The sequence below is a fragment of the Choloepus didactylus genome, chromosome 13 (genome assembly GCF_015220235.1).
Source record: "Choloepus didactylus isolate mChoDid1 chromosome 13, mChoDid1.pri, whole genome shotgun sequence".
NCBI classification, from domain to species: domain Eukaryota; kingdom Metazoa; phylum Chordata; class Mammalia; order Pilosa; family Megalonychidae; genus Choloepus; species Choloepus didactylus.
The window spans coordinates 41,820,687-41,839,128 of record NC_051319.1 but is presented as its reverse complement, the minus strand read 5'-3'; the positions used below and the strand labels follow the sequence as shown (position 1 = coordinate 41,839,128).

Below are 18,442 nucleotides of genomic sequence, written 5' to 3'. Positions count from 1 at the left end.
CAGAATCAGATGCTTAAATCAAGCATCTGCTATATAAGGACAACTAAAATTTCTTGCTCTGATAAAGAAAACAATGTTTTTGTGAAAATTATTCTAAGATTCCTGCAATAACACTGCCCAGTTTATACAGCAATACTAGTGAGCTTAGTGAATACAGTGAAGTCATAGTCTTTGTAAAACAATGGAAAAAATGAGTTATACTGTAGTTTTTAGTTAATTTCTATGGAAAGTAATAGATTGCTATGTGTATGGCCAATAATAAGAAATCTGATTCAATATTTAAGATAGCACTATTTAATATTAAAATTGGTTTTCTCATTCTTCTTTAAAAGCTAAAAGTAAAGACATCATCAAAGAACAGAAAGACAAAATAACTTATTTAAGTCAATCTCTGATTCTGGAAACACTGATATTTTAATTCAGCTCCACTTAAAAAATAAAAGTAGTTTTCTCACTCCCACAATAAACATATTAATCACATTTTCACAAACAGAAAATGTAGGTACATTCAGTTGTTTACAAGACATGTCTACAGATAATACATTTACATACATGTGAATATATGAGCTTATATAATTGCATGTATTTGTGACTTTTGTATATGGTACCGTTTACAACAACTAACATGTAATATCCTTATTTTCTAAAGGTCAGTTCATATATAATGATTTAAAGTTAGTAGTTTGTTTTGAAGAATTACAATAGTTGTATTTGTACCAAGACAATTCATTTATTTTCCAAACATAAACTTCAAGCTAAAGCTGTGGTAATTTATATTATCTAATTTGCAATGCATGAAGTATTTATCAGGTTGCACTGTTTGGTTTACAGTTTAAGTCATTTCAAGTGGTTCATAATTATTTGTGCATCAGGAGAAAAAGCACCAAGGATAATAAAACGTTTTCCACATCAATGATAAAATCATAACACACTGATCTCAATTTCCCTTCAAAATCTAACCATTTGGCAAGAGCCAGTTATTTAAAATGCTCAATCTTCTAACTTCCTGAGATCAACTGATAATTAGAGATAAGAATGGAAATGGTAAACACAGAAGCTATATGTAAAACCTAATAACTATAGAATTCAGATACTCTTCTAACATTGAACTGAGTTCTTTAGATTTAAAAAGAACTCTGAAAATATGTGTAACATTTACAAATTTTTCAATCATCTCTTTCAAAAAGAAATTCAAAAGGTGTTTTACTTGCCAATATATGAAGCAAAAATCTTCCTGATCAACAAAGCACCTCCTATAAGGTAATATAAAAAGAAATATTTTCTAAAAATTAATATGCAAATTTAAATGCACAAAGGTGTAGGTATCCTGGCTATAAATGTAATATTTTAAATAACACATAATAAAAAAATTCAAAGCACAGATTGAAAAAATATCCCATACACCAATACTCCAGTTATTAAATATTGCAGCATATATGTCATTTTAACAACTGGGGTGAAAAAAGCTGTAATCCAAATGGTCAATGACATCTCTTTGGAAACACACTTTAATAAAAAAAAAATCTCCAGTATGATATTCTGGCTGTCAAATTTCAACACAAGTCAAATGTTTTTAAAGCAAGATGCAATCCCATGGGAAGAGAAGTGTGTACACAGGGAACTCATCAGACCCTTTGGAAAGCAGCATTACCACTGTGACATTGTCACAGGTCAGCTGGGTTTAGGTTCCTTTACCACAAACACAAGTATATATGACAGGAAAAATGGCAGAGCTTTATCATCGTCAGTTATGTGACTCATGAAATGCTAATAAACATTGTTTTAAACATTTCTAGATCATGACTAAAGTTCCTTATGTAAATATATACAAAGAATCATCTAGATGTTTTTGAAAGAATACACAGATGTATAAGGAGAAACATAAATTACTTGCTTTGATAATTTTCAATCAAGGTTTATTATGGGTCTTTTTCTATTGAACACGTGATTTTTATAAGTATAAGAAGCTCTAGCTTCTGCTAAGATTTCATTTCTTCTTCCCAGAGGATTTTTTGTGTTCATATACTTCTGTTTTGCTAGTTACACTCTTTTTCCGAGATGAGGTGTTAGGAACAACTGCACTAGAATGTCCACTGGTGGCTATACCAAAAAAAAAAAAAGAAAAGAAAAGAAAGAAAAACTGCTGTTTAGATTTTCACAAGCAATTCAAATACTACTGCTGGGTGACAAAATAATTCTCATTATAATTATGATGTGAATGAAATCTTACAAACATTTAATATAGCATATTTAACCTTTTATGTTTTAGAATTCAACACTAACATAGAAAAATAATGTTAATGGGCTACATTCACAAAACAAATTTCTTTTCATTCTACATTCTTTCTGGGAAAAGAATTCATTCCCATGGTTTTAAACTGCTACTTATTATGCGTCAGTTCTTATCAGACCAATCCTCCTGCAGATAGTAAGTATAATCTCTGAGTAAAACATTAAAAACAACTAACTAAAGACACTGAAGAATGAACAAAAGCAGGTAGATACTGGAGAAGAACTGACACTTGGAAGAAGGAAACATAAGTTTCTACTGTTTTACAGTTTTCAGCTGAGGAGAGACCCCAGTATGTACCATGTGGAATGGCTAAAACTCCAACACCTAGACTTTCTGGCTTGAAGAACCAGAAGGAGGGAATTGAGGCAACTGCTGCTGCTGGAGAGAGATGTAGGAAATCTGACAAAGGAGAGTTCCAATTCTTTGTATAGGCCCTGATCAAATCTATGCTATGAGCAGAGCAAAGTCAAAGCAGCCCAGCTAAGGCTAAAAATGAACTGAAATTTGAACTGCTTGCCACTTCAAGGGACACAGTTTTCTAGTCTGAGTTCAGCCAAGGTTAACCTCTGCTTAAAAATATATATAAAATACCAAATGGCCACAGTATGCCATGGCCTTAGCAAAAGTTCCCAAATACCTAGGTCCCTACATAAGTTTCTACAAAAGGTTCACTCACGAAGTTTTATCTTTCAGAAACTTAAATCCAGAGAGTGTTCCTATACCAGGTAAGTCCTAAAACCCAGAGGCAACAGCCTCTTTAAGATCAACAATCAGATGCAGCCCCCTTCCCAATACTGTTAACACCCCCTTTAATATGAACAAGTTAGGGTGCTCACTGCCTAGACACCCATGAAGATAAAGAAATTAAGTGAGAGGAAGGGGTAGCAACAAACAAGATTTAACAAAGGTCTACGAATGCTGAAACTTTATATAATTATATATATTTATTTTTGGATGCTGGGTGTTGGAAGGGCTTTAAGGAGGTAAATGACATGGAACTTTAGCCTACAGATCTTTTGGAATTGCTATATAGCTGCCCATTGAATTGTGCCTTGAAGGTCTTCACCTTTTTGTATATACCTTGTATTGCATAATAGGGAAGGGACTGAGACTGGAACTGTAACCCATAACAATTTTTGAAATCACCTATATAACTGCTTGCTGAGCTGTACATCGAGAGCTGACACCATTCTGTGTGTATATTATATTTTACAATAATGGAAATGGCTGAAGTTGTGGAACTGTGACCTATGACATTCTTTGAAATTTGCTAACAACTTGTGAAATCATACTTTGAAAGTTATCCCTGTTACGTATTTATGATAAAGTTCACAATAAAAAATATAAATATAAAATAAATGGATACTCTTTGGAGGAACATAGAAATAACAGAATCCATAGTTTCTACACCATGTTGTTCACAATGTACAGGATACAACCCCAAATTACTTGATATATGAAGAAACAGGAAAGCATATCTTTCTTATTAATAAATGGGTCAATCAACCAAGATCACTCCTGAGATGAGCCAGATTAACAGATAAGGATTTTAAAGAAGCTATTATAACTATGCTTAGGGACAAAGGAAAAAATACTTATAATTGATGAAAAAGATTTTTGCAGGAAAAAAAAAAGGAAATTATAAAGAAGAAACAAATGTAATGTCCAGAGCTAAAAACTAAAACATTTGAAATTAAAATATACTGGATAGGTTTAACAGGAGAATGGACATGACAGGTAAGAGTGAACATCAACCAGTAAGAGTGAACATTAACCAGAATTATTACCAAAACAAGAACACGAACAAAAAAACCACAACAGGAAAACAGACCTAAGCACATCACAGTCCAACTGCTAAAAAACAAAAAGAAAAAGAAAACACTGAAAGTGGGGACATAAAAAATAACCCATTGCATTTATGGGAACAATTAAAATAACTTCTGACTTCTCAAGAGAAATGATGGAAGCTCGAAGACCACAGAACAACATTTTTAAAGTGCTGAAAGAAAAAAATTTCAACCCAGAATTTGATGTCCAGTGACATTATCCTTCAAGGTGAAATAAAGATATTCTACAGATAAAATACAATGAAAATAATTTGTTGCCAGATCTGCAGTACAAGAAATGCTAAAAAGCTTCAGGTTGAAAGAAAATGAAACCAGATGGAAAAACACACTTCCAGAAAGGAATGAAGAGCATCAAAAGTGGCAAATATGTAGATAAATAGAAGATTTTCTTCTCCTCTTAATTTCTATAAAATGCACATGACTGTTTAAGTAAAAATCATAACATAGTGTAGTGCTTATAATAAAAAATACATATGGATAACTGTGTACAGGATGGGAGAAGCAGAAATGAAATGAACTTATATGGTTCCAAGATTTCTATATTTTACTTAAAGCGATACAAATTAACTCTAAGTAGACTAAAAAGTTAGGGATGTACATTTAAAATAACCACTAAAAAATACTGCAAAGAGGTATAGCTAAAGAGCCAATAAATAATTAAAATGAAATTATAAAAAATGTGGAATTAATATAAAATAAGGCAGGAAGGAAGAAACAGAACAATAATCAGAGGGAAAAAACATAAAAGAAAATAAAATAGTAGACTTACCCTGACCAATATTGATAATTATTCAACGGCTTTTTAAAAAAACTACAAAAATATACTACAAAAAAATCTTGTTTAAATAGAAAGACACAGACCAGCTGAATGTAAAGGATGGAAAAGACTATATCATGAATAAAGTAAGCATAACAAAGTTGCAGTCACTATATTCACATCAGGAAAAATATACTTTAAGACAAGGTATTATTACAAATCAAGACAGAAATTTCCTAATAAATGGGTCAGCACATTAAGAAGACAAAATAATCAAATATGTATGCACCTAATAACAGAGTTTCAAAACACACAAAGTAAAAACTGGCAGAATTAAAGGGAGAAATAGACAATTCCACAGTTTTAAGTGTAAAACTCATCTCTAAATAATTGATAGAACCAGTAGAAAAATAAAGACAGAAAATATGAATAACATTATCAATCACCACTACCTAATAGATACTAATAGAACATGACACTCATGAACTATAGAATAAACATTCTTTTCTCGTACACAAGGTACATTCAACCTGGACTAAATGTTAGGTTAAAACAAGTCTCAAATTTAAAGGAATTGAAATGATACAGTGTATTTTTTATAATCACAATGAAATTAAACAAATTAGTAAACAATAAGATATCTAAAAAAACCCCAAATATTTTGAAATTAACTAATATGCTCCTAAGTATGTCACAACTCAAAGAAAAAAATCAGAAGATAAATCAGAAAATGTTTTTAACTACATAATAACAAAAATAAAACAAATTTTGTGATATGCAGCTAAAGAAATGCTTAGAAGGAAAGTTACAGATTTAACAGTTTATTTAAGAGAAGAAATGTCCAACAATCAATAATTTAAGAGGATAAAGTAAACCCAAAGTACACAGAAGGAAGAAAATGATAAAGAGCAGAAATCAATGAAATATAAAACATAAAAACAAAGCCAAAAGTCTCTTTGAAAGGACGAACAAAATTGATAAATAACTAATGAGAATGATTAAGAAAAAAAAGAGAACACAAAATACCAATTTCATGAATGGCAAAGATTATCACACACATTATGAAAGGATAATAGACAACAAATTTAAACTTAGATAACAATTCATTAACAAAACCTTCCCATTAGGAAAACTCCAGGTCCAGATGGTTTCACTGGCTAATTGTTCTAAACATTTGAGGAAGAAATATCAACAATCTTACAAACACTCATTCAGGAAACAGAAGAGGAGGAAATACTTCCCAAATAATTTTTAGGCCAATGTTATACTGATATCAAAGCCTGAAAAAAATATTACAAAAAAGAAAACACAGGCTAATATCCTTCATGGATCCTAGGACCGCAAGGTTACTTTAATATTTGAAATGTCAAATATAATATCATTTGAACTTTATTATTTAAAAAATGTGCATAAAATAATTATTACTATTCTAATATGTCGAATATAAGAGTGTACTGTGATTCAATGAGCATTCATATCCTGGGTCTACTGACTACTACTTATATGAACTGAGAGAAGTCACAATCTTTCTGCTCCTTCTTCATCCGTAATCCATGTGAATGTATTAACCTCTGAAGGCTATGGTAAGAACTATGAGAATTAATAGAAAAGTACTCTGTAGTATAAAGAACTATACAAATGTTAGCTTTGGATTGTATGTGAAATGCACCACCATGACTTACATTTAATTAAGATACTTACTTATTCAGTTGTCTGTAGTTTCATATACTGATTATTTAGGATGTGTATGGTTCAAACTTATTCAAGTTACTGCCCCTCTTGTACAAGGTTTGGTAATCTGAGAGAGCTATAATCAAATATTATAAATTAAATTAGTAGTACAGAGTGAAATAAGAATTATTGTTTTGATAATCATAAATGCATCATCAATGGTGGTGGGTGGGTTGGTGTTTGAAGGGCAGGAGGTGAAAGGAAGAACATTTTAGGAGAAAAAAATGACCTGAGTGCTACAGTGATTTATTTGGGGAAAAGTGAAAAGAACAATTTAGCTATAGCATAACAACAATACCATCTAACATTTAGTGAGCATTTACTATGTGTGCAAAATATTTTATATATGCTATTGCATTCATCTCTGACAACCCTATAAAGGAGGTGCAATTATCCTGATTTTGTGAATACGAAATAGAGGGTCAGAGAGTTAAGAGGTTGCCCAAAATCATATAGCTAATAAGTAGCAGAGTTACTAAAAGGAGGGGAAAAAAGGAAGACATTTCTATCAAGGTTATAGTCAAAGCTGTGGAAATATATGGAATTCTCTGAGGAAAAATGGATACAGTAAGAAAAAAGAACAGAGTAGAATATCCCTGTCTGGAGTAGGTAAGTAGGAAAAAAGGAGGAAAATAAAACAAGAAAAGTAGAAGAATTAGAGTAATGAGAAGAACATCAAGTTAGACTAGCATCCTGGAAGCCAGAGTGAGGTCATTTCTGGAAGGATCAACCACAGAATAAAATGTGCCAAAAAGTAAAATAAAAAATGCTGAGAAAAGATACTTGAATTTGGTGGTAATATCATCAGACTGAGTGTGAAGAGAGTAGAAAAGAGGAAAGAGGAAAAATAATTTCTTATAAAATGACATGGCAGGCTCAACAGAAAAACAAAAGAAGATAGTTCTCAAATTAGTGTAGAAAAAATGTGGGAGAACAAACACTGGTATGACATACTTAAGATTCTGAAAGAGAAAAATTGCCAGCCAGCAAAGCACTCCTTCAAAATTGAGGGAGAGTTTAAAATTTTCACAGACAAGTGCTGAGAGAATTTATTAACAAGAAATCTGCCCTGCAAGAAATGCTAAAAGGATCTCTTCCAGCTGAGAAAAAAAGAAAGGAGAGAGAGGTCTGGAGAAGAGCACAGAACTGAAGAGTATTAGTAAGGGTAACTTAAAGGAAAAAGAGAGAGGGAAAAAAATAATAGATCAAACAACTAAAAACCAGAGGGTAAGATGGCTGGATCAAGAACTCCCTTCACAGTAATAAGTTCAAATGTGAATGAATTAAACCCTCCAATTAAAAGATACAGACTGGTAGAATGGATTAAAAAGTATGACCCATCAATATGCTGTTTACAAGAGACTCATCTTAGACCCTGCAACACAGAGAGACTGAAAGTGAAAGGATGGAAAAAAATCTTCTATTTAAACTGCAACCAAAAGAAAGCTGGGGTAGCTATAACTAATACTGGACAAAATAGACTTTAAATGCAAAGATGTCAAGGACATTATATATTAGTAAAAGGAACAAGTCACAAAGAAGAAATAACAATCATAGATGTTTATGGACCCAATCAAGACACTCCAAATACATGAGACAAACATTGGTTAAACTGAAGTGAGCAATAGACACGTTTACAATAATAGTGGGAGACTTCAACACAGCATTCTCTTTTATAGATAGAACAACTAGATAGAGGATCAATAAGGAAATTGAGAACCTAAAAAATATGATAAATGAATTAGACTTAACAGACATACATAGACATTACATCCCAAAGTACCAGGATATACATTCTTCTCTAGTGCCCATGGAATGTTCTCCAGATATAGAACATATGCTGAGGCACAAAACAAGTCTTAATAAATTTAAAAAGACAAATTATTCAAAGCACATTCTCTGACCATAATGAAATACAACGAGAAATCAATAACCATCAAGGAACTAGATCTTTCACAAATATATGGAGATTAAACAACCAGTGAGTCAAAGAAGAAACAGCAAAAGAAACTGGTAAATATCTACAGACAAATGAAAACAAGAACACAATATATCAAAACGTGGGATGCAGTGAAGGCAGTGTTGAGAGGGAAATTTATAGCTCTAAATGCATATATCAAAAAGCAAGAAAGAGCTAAAACCAAAGACCTAACTGAACAATTGAAGAGGATGGAGAATGTTCAGCAAACTAACTCTAAAGTGAGTAGAAGAAAAGAAATTAGATTAAAGTAGAAATAAATGAGCTGGAGAACCAACCAACCAAACAAAAAACAATAGAGAGAATAAATAAAACCAAAAGTTGGTTCTTCGAGAAGATCAACAAGACTGACAGACCCTTAACTAGACTGACAAAGTCAAAAAGAGAGAAGACCCAAATAAACAGAATCAGAAATGAGAAGGGGATAATTAATACGGATCCTAAAGAAATAAAAAATAAAATAAGAGGATACTATGAACAACTGTATGCCAACAAGCTAGACAATTTAGAGGAAATGGGCAATTTCCTGGAAACACATGAACAACCTAGACTGACCCAGGAAGAAACAGAAGACTTCAACAAACCAAACACAAGCAAAGAGATACAAGCAGTCATCAAAAACCTACCTACAAATAAAACCCAGTGCCAGATGACTTCACAGGGGAATTTTACCAAACTTTCCAAAAACAATTGACATGATTCCTGCACAAACTCTTTCAAAAAACTGAAGAAAAGGAACACTACCTAACTCATTTTACGAAGCTAATATCACTCTGATATCAAAACCAGATAAAGATACTACAAAAAAGGAAAACTATGGGCCAAACTCCCTAATGAATATAGACACAAAAATCCTAAACAAAATACTTGCAAATCAAATCCAAAGGCATATTGAAAGAATTATACACCAAGACCAAGTGGGGTTCATTCCTGGCATGCAAGGGTGGTTCAACATAAGTAAATAAATTAATGTAGTTCAACATATTAACACACTGAAAGGGAAAAATCAAATGATCATCTCAATAGATGCTGAAAAAGCATCTGACAAAATTCAACAACCCTTTTTGATAAAAACACTTCAAAAGGTAGGAATTGAGGGAACCTTCCTCAATATGATAAAGGGCATATATGAAAAACCTATAACCAGCATAGTACTCAATGGTGAGAGGCTGAAAGCCTTCCCCCTAAGATAGAGAACAAGACAAGGATGCCCACTATCACCTCTATTATTCAACATCAGATGCGAGAAGTTCTAGCCAGAGCAATTTGCCAAGACAGATTATTTGAAAATGATATGATCTTTTTTGGAAAATCCTGAGATTTCAACCACAAAGTTACTTGACCTAATAAAAAAAATTCAGCAGAGTGGCCGGATATAAGATTAATGCACATAAGTCAGTAATGTTCCTATACAGTAGTAATGACCTAAATGAAGAGGAAAAAAAAAAAAAAAAAAATTTCCACTCACAATAGCAACTAAAAAATTCAAGTACCCAGGAATAAATTTAACCAAGGACGTAAAAGGTCTCCACACAGAATTACAAAATTTCACTAAAAAAATTTTAAAGGACCTAAATAGGTAGAAAAATATTCTGAGCTCATGGATAGGAAGACTAAACATTGTCCAGATGTCAATCCTACCCAAACTGATCTACAGATTCAACACAATTGCAATCAAAATTCTGACAACCTAATTTGCAGTAATCAAATTTCTTTGGAAGGAAAGGGGCCTTGGATTGCCAAAACTTCCTAAAAAAGAACAAAGTGGGAGGACAACACTTTCACACTTTGAAGCCTACTTTAAAGTGACAGTGGTCAAAACAGCATGATACTGGCATAAAGACAGACATATTGATCAATGGAATCAAATTGAGAGTTTGGAACTAGACCCCCAGATACATGGTCAACTGATTTCTGATAAGGCCCCCAAGTCCACTGAACTGGGACAGACAGTCTCTTCAACAAATGGGGCTGGGAGAACTGGATAGCCATAACAAAAAGAATGAAAGAGGACCCCTATCTCACACCCTATACAAAAATTACTCCGAGTGGATCAAAGACCTTAATATAAGAGACAGCACAATAAAACTCTTAGAAGATAATACAGGGAAACATCTTCAGAACCCAGTAATAGGAGGTAGCTTACATCCAAAGCACAAGCAACAAAAGAAAAAAAATAAATAAATGGGAACTCCTCAAAATCAAAATCTTCTGTGCCTTAAAAAACTTTGTCAAAAGTTGAAGAGGCAGCCAACTCAATGGGAAAATATAATTTGGAAACCATACATCTGATAAGAAACATATAAAGAAATCCTACAACTCAACAACAACAGTACAAACAGCCCAATTATAAATGGGCACTCTCACACACAATATAGGTAACCCTTTTTAGGTATTTTTCTAAAGAAGAAAGACAAATGGCCAAAAAACACATGAAGAAATGTTCTTCACTAGCTATAAGGGAAATGAAAATCAAAACCACAATGAGACCCACCTCGATGGTTGCTGATGTGCTCACAGACATAGGGGACTGGTGCTTTGACAGGCTGAGCCCCCTATCATGGGACTTGCCCTTGGGAAGACTGTTACTGCAAAGGAGAGGCTAGGCCTGCTTATAATTGTGCCTAAGTGTCTCCTCCTGAATGCCTCTTTGTTGCTCAGATGTGGTCCTCTCTCTCTAGCTAAGCCAACTTGGCAGGTGAAATCACTGCCCTCCCCCCTACATGGGATCTGACTCCCAGGGGTGTAAATCTCCCTGGCAACGTGAGAGATGACTCCCAGGGAGGAATCTAGAACCGGCATTATGGGATGGAGAACATCTTCTTGACCAAAAGGGGGATGTGAAAGGAAATGAAATAAGTTTCAGTGGCTGAGAGATTCCAAAAGGAACCAAGAGGTCACTTCGGTGGGCACTCATACACACAATACAGATAACCCTTTTTAGGTTCTAATGAATTGGAATAAATAGCAGTAAATACCTGAAAGTATCAAACTACAACCCGGAACCCTGGAATCTTGAAGACAATTGTATAACAACGTAGCTTATGAGGTGTGACAATGTGATTGGGAAAGCCATGTGGATCACACTACCCTTTGTCCAGTGTATGGATGGATGAGCAGAAAAACGGGGGCCAAAAAAAAAAAAAAAGCACCCAGCGCTCTTTTTTTTACTTTAATTGCTCTTTTTCACTCTAATTTTTATTCTTATTATTTTTGTGTGTGTGGTAATGAGAATGTTCAAAGATTAATTTTGGCGATGAATGCACAACTATATAATGGTACTGTGAATGACTGTACGCTTTGTATGACTGCATGGTATGTGAATATATCTCAATAAAATTGAATAAAAAAATACCACAATGAGATATTATCTCACACCAATTAGAATGTCTGCCATTAAACAGGAAACTACAAATGCTGGAGACGATGTGGAGAAATTGGAACTCTTATTCATTGCTGGTTGGAATGTATGCTGGCACAGCTGCTGTGGAAGACAGTTTGGTGGTTTCTCAGACAACCAGATATTTTATTACCCTATGATCTACCAATTCCACTTCTTGGTATATACCCAGATTTGAAAGCAGTGAACCAAACAGACATTTGCACACTGATGTTCATAGCAACATGTTCGCAATTGCCAAGAGATAGAAACAATCCAAGTGTCCTTCAACAGACAAGTGGATAAACAAAATGTGGTATATACATACAACGGAATATTATGCAGCAGTAAGAAGGAACAAGGTCCTGAAACATGGCAACACGGATGAACCTTGCAGATAATAATGCTGAGTGAAATAAGTCAGATACAAAAGGAGAGATACTGTATGTTACCACTTCTATGCATTCTCTGAACAATGTAAAATCAATGTCTTATGATGTAGAATATTGGGGACCTAGTGATAGACAGAAGCTAGTAAGGGGGAATGATAATGTAATATGTTCAGATAGGTTAATCTGATAGGTTCAGATAGGTGAATTCAAATGTATGGGAATGGATGGGGTGACAACTGTTTGTTAATGGGATTATAAGTATCATAGCTCTATTGAAGGTGAATAGGAATGAAAAGGATTGTTTAAAGGCATGATTCCCACAGATAAGTACCACAAATAAAGATAGTGGCTTGCATGATCTATTTCTAAGGTGTGACACTAGCATAGAGAGTTGAAAACAGAAGGTATATGGGAAAATCTACCTATTGCATACTAGAGACTATAATTAATAGGAATACCTTACTGGTACCACACAAATACTAGGGACAAATAATTAATGGCTGACAAGAGGTAAGAGGTGTTTTGGGTCATGAGAATTGTTTGAAATCTAGAGTGATGAAGATTGACAACTAAGTGATGATAATGTGAGATATGGATGGATTATCATGGGCATAACATATGTTACGTGAACTTATGAACTTCCTTCTTTATAAGTCAAGCCCTCGATCTTGAGGCTTGCTCGGCTGAAACTTATGGTTATAAAAGGGAGGCTAAGCTCACCTGTAATTATGCCTAGAAGTCACCTCCAGAGAATCTCTTTTGTTGCTCAACTGCGGACTTTGTGTCTCTAAGCTCAACTCTCCAAATAAATTCATCACCCTCCCCTCAATGTGGGACAGGACCCACCAGATGAATGAGTCTTCCTGGCAAGGTGGTACATGGATTCCGAGAATGAGCCTGACTGTGGCATCAAGAGTTTGAAAATGATTTTTTGACCATAAGGAGGAAAAGAAAGGCAACAAAATAAGGTTTCAGTGGCTAAAAGAATTCAAATAGAGTCAAGAGGCTATCCTGGAGGTTACTACTAACTTCACCAAGATATGCCAAATGACCACAGTATGATAAGCCCAAGTCGACAGTAATCCCCAAAACCCAAAAGAATACCCAGAACCCTATTTGAGACTCTAGAAAAGTTTCACTCACTAAGTTTATTCTTCAGAAACTTAAATCTTTCAGAGAACTCCTATGGCAGCTAAGTCCCCAAACCCAGAGGCAATAGTCTCTTCAAGAACATCAACCAGATGTGTCCCCTTTTCTCATAAAGTTGACATCCCTTTTCTACATGAATAGGTTAGAGTGGTAACTGCCTAGACATCCCTGAAGATTGGGAAAGTGATTAAATTAGAGGAAGGGGTAGCAACAGACAAGAGGGAATTTAACAAAGGATTATGAATACTGAATCTCTATATATTTTTCTTTTTCTTAGTTGCTAGGGTATTATAATAGGCAGAAAAAAAGAATTGAAATGGTGGAACTGTAATTCATAGCATCCTTTGAAATTCTTTCTATAGCTACTTGCTAAATTGTAATTTGAAAGCTGTCAGTCACATTTTTGTATATTTGTTATGTTTCACAATAAGGAAATAACTGAAACTATGGTACTGTAATTCATAACAACTTTGGAAATTTCATATATATATATAAATACTCGTTAAATCATACTTTGAAAAAGATTATTTGTTTGTATATATGTTATATTTCACAGTAAGGAAATAGCTGAAACTGTGGAGCTGTAACCTATAATATTCTTCGAAATTTGTTCTCTAACTACTTGTTAAATTGCACTTGTAAAGTTATCACTTTTATGTATGTATGTTATATTCTACAATTAAAAAAACTAACAAAAACACCTTCAACTTCTGCGTGAGACTAAAGGAAGAGATGTTTGGTGCAAAAGCTATTATTTTATGTAGCACTCTAAATACTTTAACTTGTATGGTCAATTTATTCAATCACCATAATTACACAGAACTTTGAATAGGGAGCTAGATCTGGTTGGTTTGTACAGGTTAATGTGAAACCCCAGTACATCCCAAAGTCATATGGGCAGAGAATAAAAATGTATTTGCAAAGCCCCCCCTGAGGGACTGGGAAAAAATGCAGAAATATTAAACTTCTCCACCTGGGGAATTACTCACATTCTCACAAGTATTGGGGACTACCAATTTATAATGTTGAGCCTTTGATCTTGTGGCTGGCCCTTGTGAAACTTGTTACTGCAAAGGAGAGGCTAAGCCTCCTTATAATTCTGCCTAAGAGTCACCTCCAAGAACCTCTTTTCATTGCTTAGATGTGGCACCTCTCTCTCTAAGCCCACTTGGCAGGTACTCACTCACTGTCCTCCCTGCTACGTGGGACATGACTCCCAGGGGTGAACATCTCCCTGGCAACATGGGGCATAACTCCCAGGGATGAGACTGGACCTGGCATAGTGGATTGAGAAAGCCTTCTTGAACAAAAGGAGGAAGAGAAAGGAAACAAAATAAAGTCTCAATGGCTGAGAGATTTCAAATGGAGTCAAGAGATCATTCTGGAGGTTATTCTTAAATGTTATATAGATGTTCCTTTTTAGTTTTTAGGGTAACGGGATAACTAAAAGGAAACACCTGAAACTGTTGAACTGCAACCCAATAGCCTTAATTCTAGAAGATGAATGTATAACTATATAGCTCACATGGGATGACTAAATGATTGTAGGGTATCTGAACATATCTCAATAAAACTGAATTAAAAAAAAAAAAGCAAAGCAAGTTACTCCTCTGATTGCTCTGCAGAATCCACAAACACTCCTAACCTGCTTTGCTGCTTGCTTTAGTACTCTTTAAGGTAGCTGATGGTGTTGGGAGGATCTTTGCAGGTGTATATGTATTTAAAGATATTTTTCTTCTCACTGCTGGACTGGAATGTGACACTGTAGAGGCTGAAAAAAAAAAATGAACATGGTACTTCACAAATATCCTGCCAATTCTATCTTTAAAATCTTTAATATTTAAAAATTTTATGACATATTTACTACCCTAAGAATATACATAGCTAGAAAATAAAGGCAAAATTTGCAGAATAAATTCAGCAAAACCATCTCACCTATAAATTCTCTCAATCCCTTAGCCAAATAGACATTCTGTTTAAATTTTAAACAGTAAGTATTGTAACCATTATATACCAAAGAATATCAACAAGAATAGAGCAAAGACTTTCATTTTATCCTGCTTTGTTAGAAACTCAGATTCTTAAGGGATACCAGAGAGCTGCTGACATTGTTTAAATGCCTGGTATCAGAGTTGGTAATCTTTAAAATGAAGAGTCCCAGATTGTTTTCCTCTCAAAAGTATCAAGCAGAAATTTATGATGGTTCATCTACAAATTTAACAGTCCACTAACCTATCATATTTAATAAATAACTAACTAGATTACAAGTAATTAAATAAATCATATTGTCTTCCTATATACTATCCAGCTAAGATTTATCTTCATGAAAGTGAATTTTAAAGATATTTTTCTTTCTATCAAGGTGGAATAAATGAAGATGCATGAAAAGGAAAAATAGGGATAATTCTTAAGTATGGCGTCGTATAGGATAAGATAGACCAGAATGGGGGCCATCGGTACGAAGTGAGGAGATTATTTAGAAACCAGATTAGCCTATTTGTGGGAGGACCTGAGAGTAATAAACACTCCGTGTCCTTTTGAAAATCAAGATTTGGACCAATGTGACAAATGTACCTTAGGTGACTGACACCTATACTGACTGAACATTATTTCCACTGGCAGAAGCTCAAAGCAGTCATCAATGAAGATAATACACAAGTGATGATGATACACAAGAGATGAAAACCCTAAAATATGATTTGATGCACTAAATCATTACTTAGCTCTTTCCTACTTACATATTTTTCCCCTTGTGGAACTTCCAAAGGCTCTCAGGAACATAGTTTGAAGACCATTGAACTAGCTTATCTCTAAGGTTTAACCAATTATATGAAATGACTAACCACATTTACTTTCTCATTTAGCTCCCTTAATAAACTAATGGCTTGAAATTTTAAGAAAGAGAGATTTGGGTACAATTTTTATCTAGGATATAGAGGAAAGCTAATTAGAACAACTGGAAAGGGAACATAATATCCTTAATCTCATTAACATACCTAAATAATACACTTTGATGATTGAATTCATCAACTACAGAAATGAAGCCATCATAAAACAGCAGCACCACAAAATAAAACTTTAAAGACTACCTTTTTGCAAATATTCTACTAAATTTCCTTTTGCAAAAACAAATAGATGTCATTATTACTGTTATTACCTTCAAGTCATTCACTGCAAATCATCTAAATGCTAAGTAGTTTTGATAGCTAACTTTTGTCCCTATTTACCAACTAGAATCTTTCTTTAATCTGTTTTTTAAGATTTCAAATCCCTGACCTTAGGAAGCAGCTGAAATAGCAAGTATATAGAGGGGCAAACTAGAATTTATTCAGGCCCTCTACTGCATTTGGCAAAGCAGCACTGCCCATTCTATCAGATTATAGAGTACACAAAAGTATCCCCCTTCAATTTCACGACTTTGACTTTATAGCTTGGAGAAGTTATTTCATTTGGAGAATTATCAATTCTCAGAATCAGACATGTGCATAGCAAATTTTGAAATCAAAACCTACTCCCCAAAGCCATTACTAGAGTAAAATATTTTAGAATATAAACACCGTGATACATCTTCATTACTATTAATGATGGAAAGCTGACCTCTACTACCAAACGTGGAAGAAAAGGGAAAGAAAGATCACTACACTGGACAAATGCAGAGGGCATCATTTTGCATAGAATACAATATGAATAGTGCCCTCTCTCCAGACTTATACAATGAGGTGGCCCAGGAAAGGGAAGAGAAAAATAGCGAGACATAAGTGTCTTTCATTCCAAGAACTCCAGTATCTTATTTTATTTTATTCTTGAAAGAAGCATATTTATTTATACCACCTTACAGAAAAGAGAGTGGTATACAAAAAAAGTTAGTTGCTTTTCTAACATGACTAGGACTAGCGAGATTCTACCTCTAAGCAGACCACTCTTTCTCTCAAAACTAATGCTTCTCAAACTGAAATTGCCAATGTGCTGAAGGGATCCTATAGATCTAAGGCCCACTGATGACAAATCACACTTAAAAAGGTAGCCCCGAGCATTTCTCAAATTGATGTCCCACAGAAGAATGCTACATGATACATAAAGGTGTTGTCAAAAAAAGTGTTTACTAAAAAAAATAAGTTTTGAAAAATGTGGGTTCTATAGTTTTTCAGTCTTTTATTTGCTAATGTAACTATAACTCTCTATAGGAGGTAGGCTATAACATACACTTTCCCAAAACTTAATTAGCCATGAAACCCCTTTTCTTCACAAACATGAAATTAACCTTCAGAACTTTTTGAGGAATACAATTTGAAAAGATGTTGTCCTGCTTTGCTCTCTTCAGTCAAAAAATCTTTCTGAATCTCACCACCAAAAATGGTGAGGGGATGGTCAGGTGTATGTGTGCGTTAACATGGACTGATGTATGAGTTAACACGGACTGATTATTTTGTGATTTTCTAAAATTTATTGTAAAATTACACACTACAGGAATTTGAGTTTTCCAAAAAATACAATTTAAAAAGACCATGACTCTACATTATGTTGCTGACTTCTGTTTCTGGATCCAAGATTTCTTTTTCTTTTTTGTCAGAAAAAAGACTTTGGGAAGGAGTGAAGAAAAGTGGTACACTGCACATTATACCAGAGAATTCCTAATAATACCCCTTAAACCCTGTCCCCTCCTAAAATTCTATTCATTACCACTACCTGAATTTAAGTTTTATAATTGTTATATTCGGATAATATCTACTGTCCAACAATTAAATAATAATGAAGGTAACTTTTCCTACAAATTTCAGGGGTCTTCCGTGGAACTTCACTTGACGGACAAGCAATGGAAGCAAGAAATTCATCCACCTGCTTTAAAGACAGGGCATTGTGAAGAGTTTCTAGAGGACAAATAGATGGCACCATGGAATACAATTCGAAGCCTGGAA

General features: G+C 34.1%; 1 protein-coding gene across 17 annotated transcripts in view; it reads right to left on the bottom strand.

The window, feature by feature from the left end:
* Positions 1 to 384: 384 nt before the first annotated feature.
* PPIP5K2 (diphosphoinositol pentakisphosphate kinase 2) overlaps positions 385 to 18,442 on the bottom strand; it is a 128,038-nt gene continuing 109,980 nt past the window's right edge. For 15 of the 17 annotated variants that reach the window (XM_037802261.1, XM_037802260.1, XM_037802263.1 and 12 more), the window contains 3 exons: positions 18,296 to 18,436; positions 15,172 to 15,297; positions 385 to 2,100 (listed from right to left, as the gene is read on the bottom strand). In XM_037802261.1, coding sequence (XP_037658189.1) covers positions 1,988 to 2,100; positions 15,172 to 15,297; positions 18,296 to 18,436 — 380 coding nt within the window. In that variant the 3' untranslated portion in view covers positions 385 to 1,987. Of the gene's footprint in view, positions 2,101 to 6,598; positions 6,705 to 15,171; positions 15,298 to 18,295; positions 18,437 to 18,442 lie in introns of those variants that run through there. The other 2 variants (XM_037802265.1, XR_005211490.1) reach the window with 2 other exon arrangements.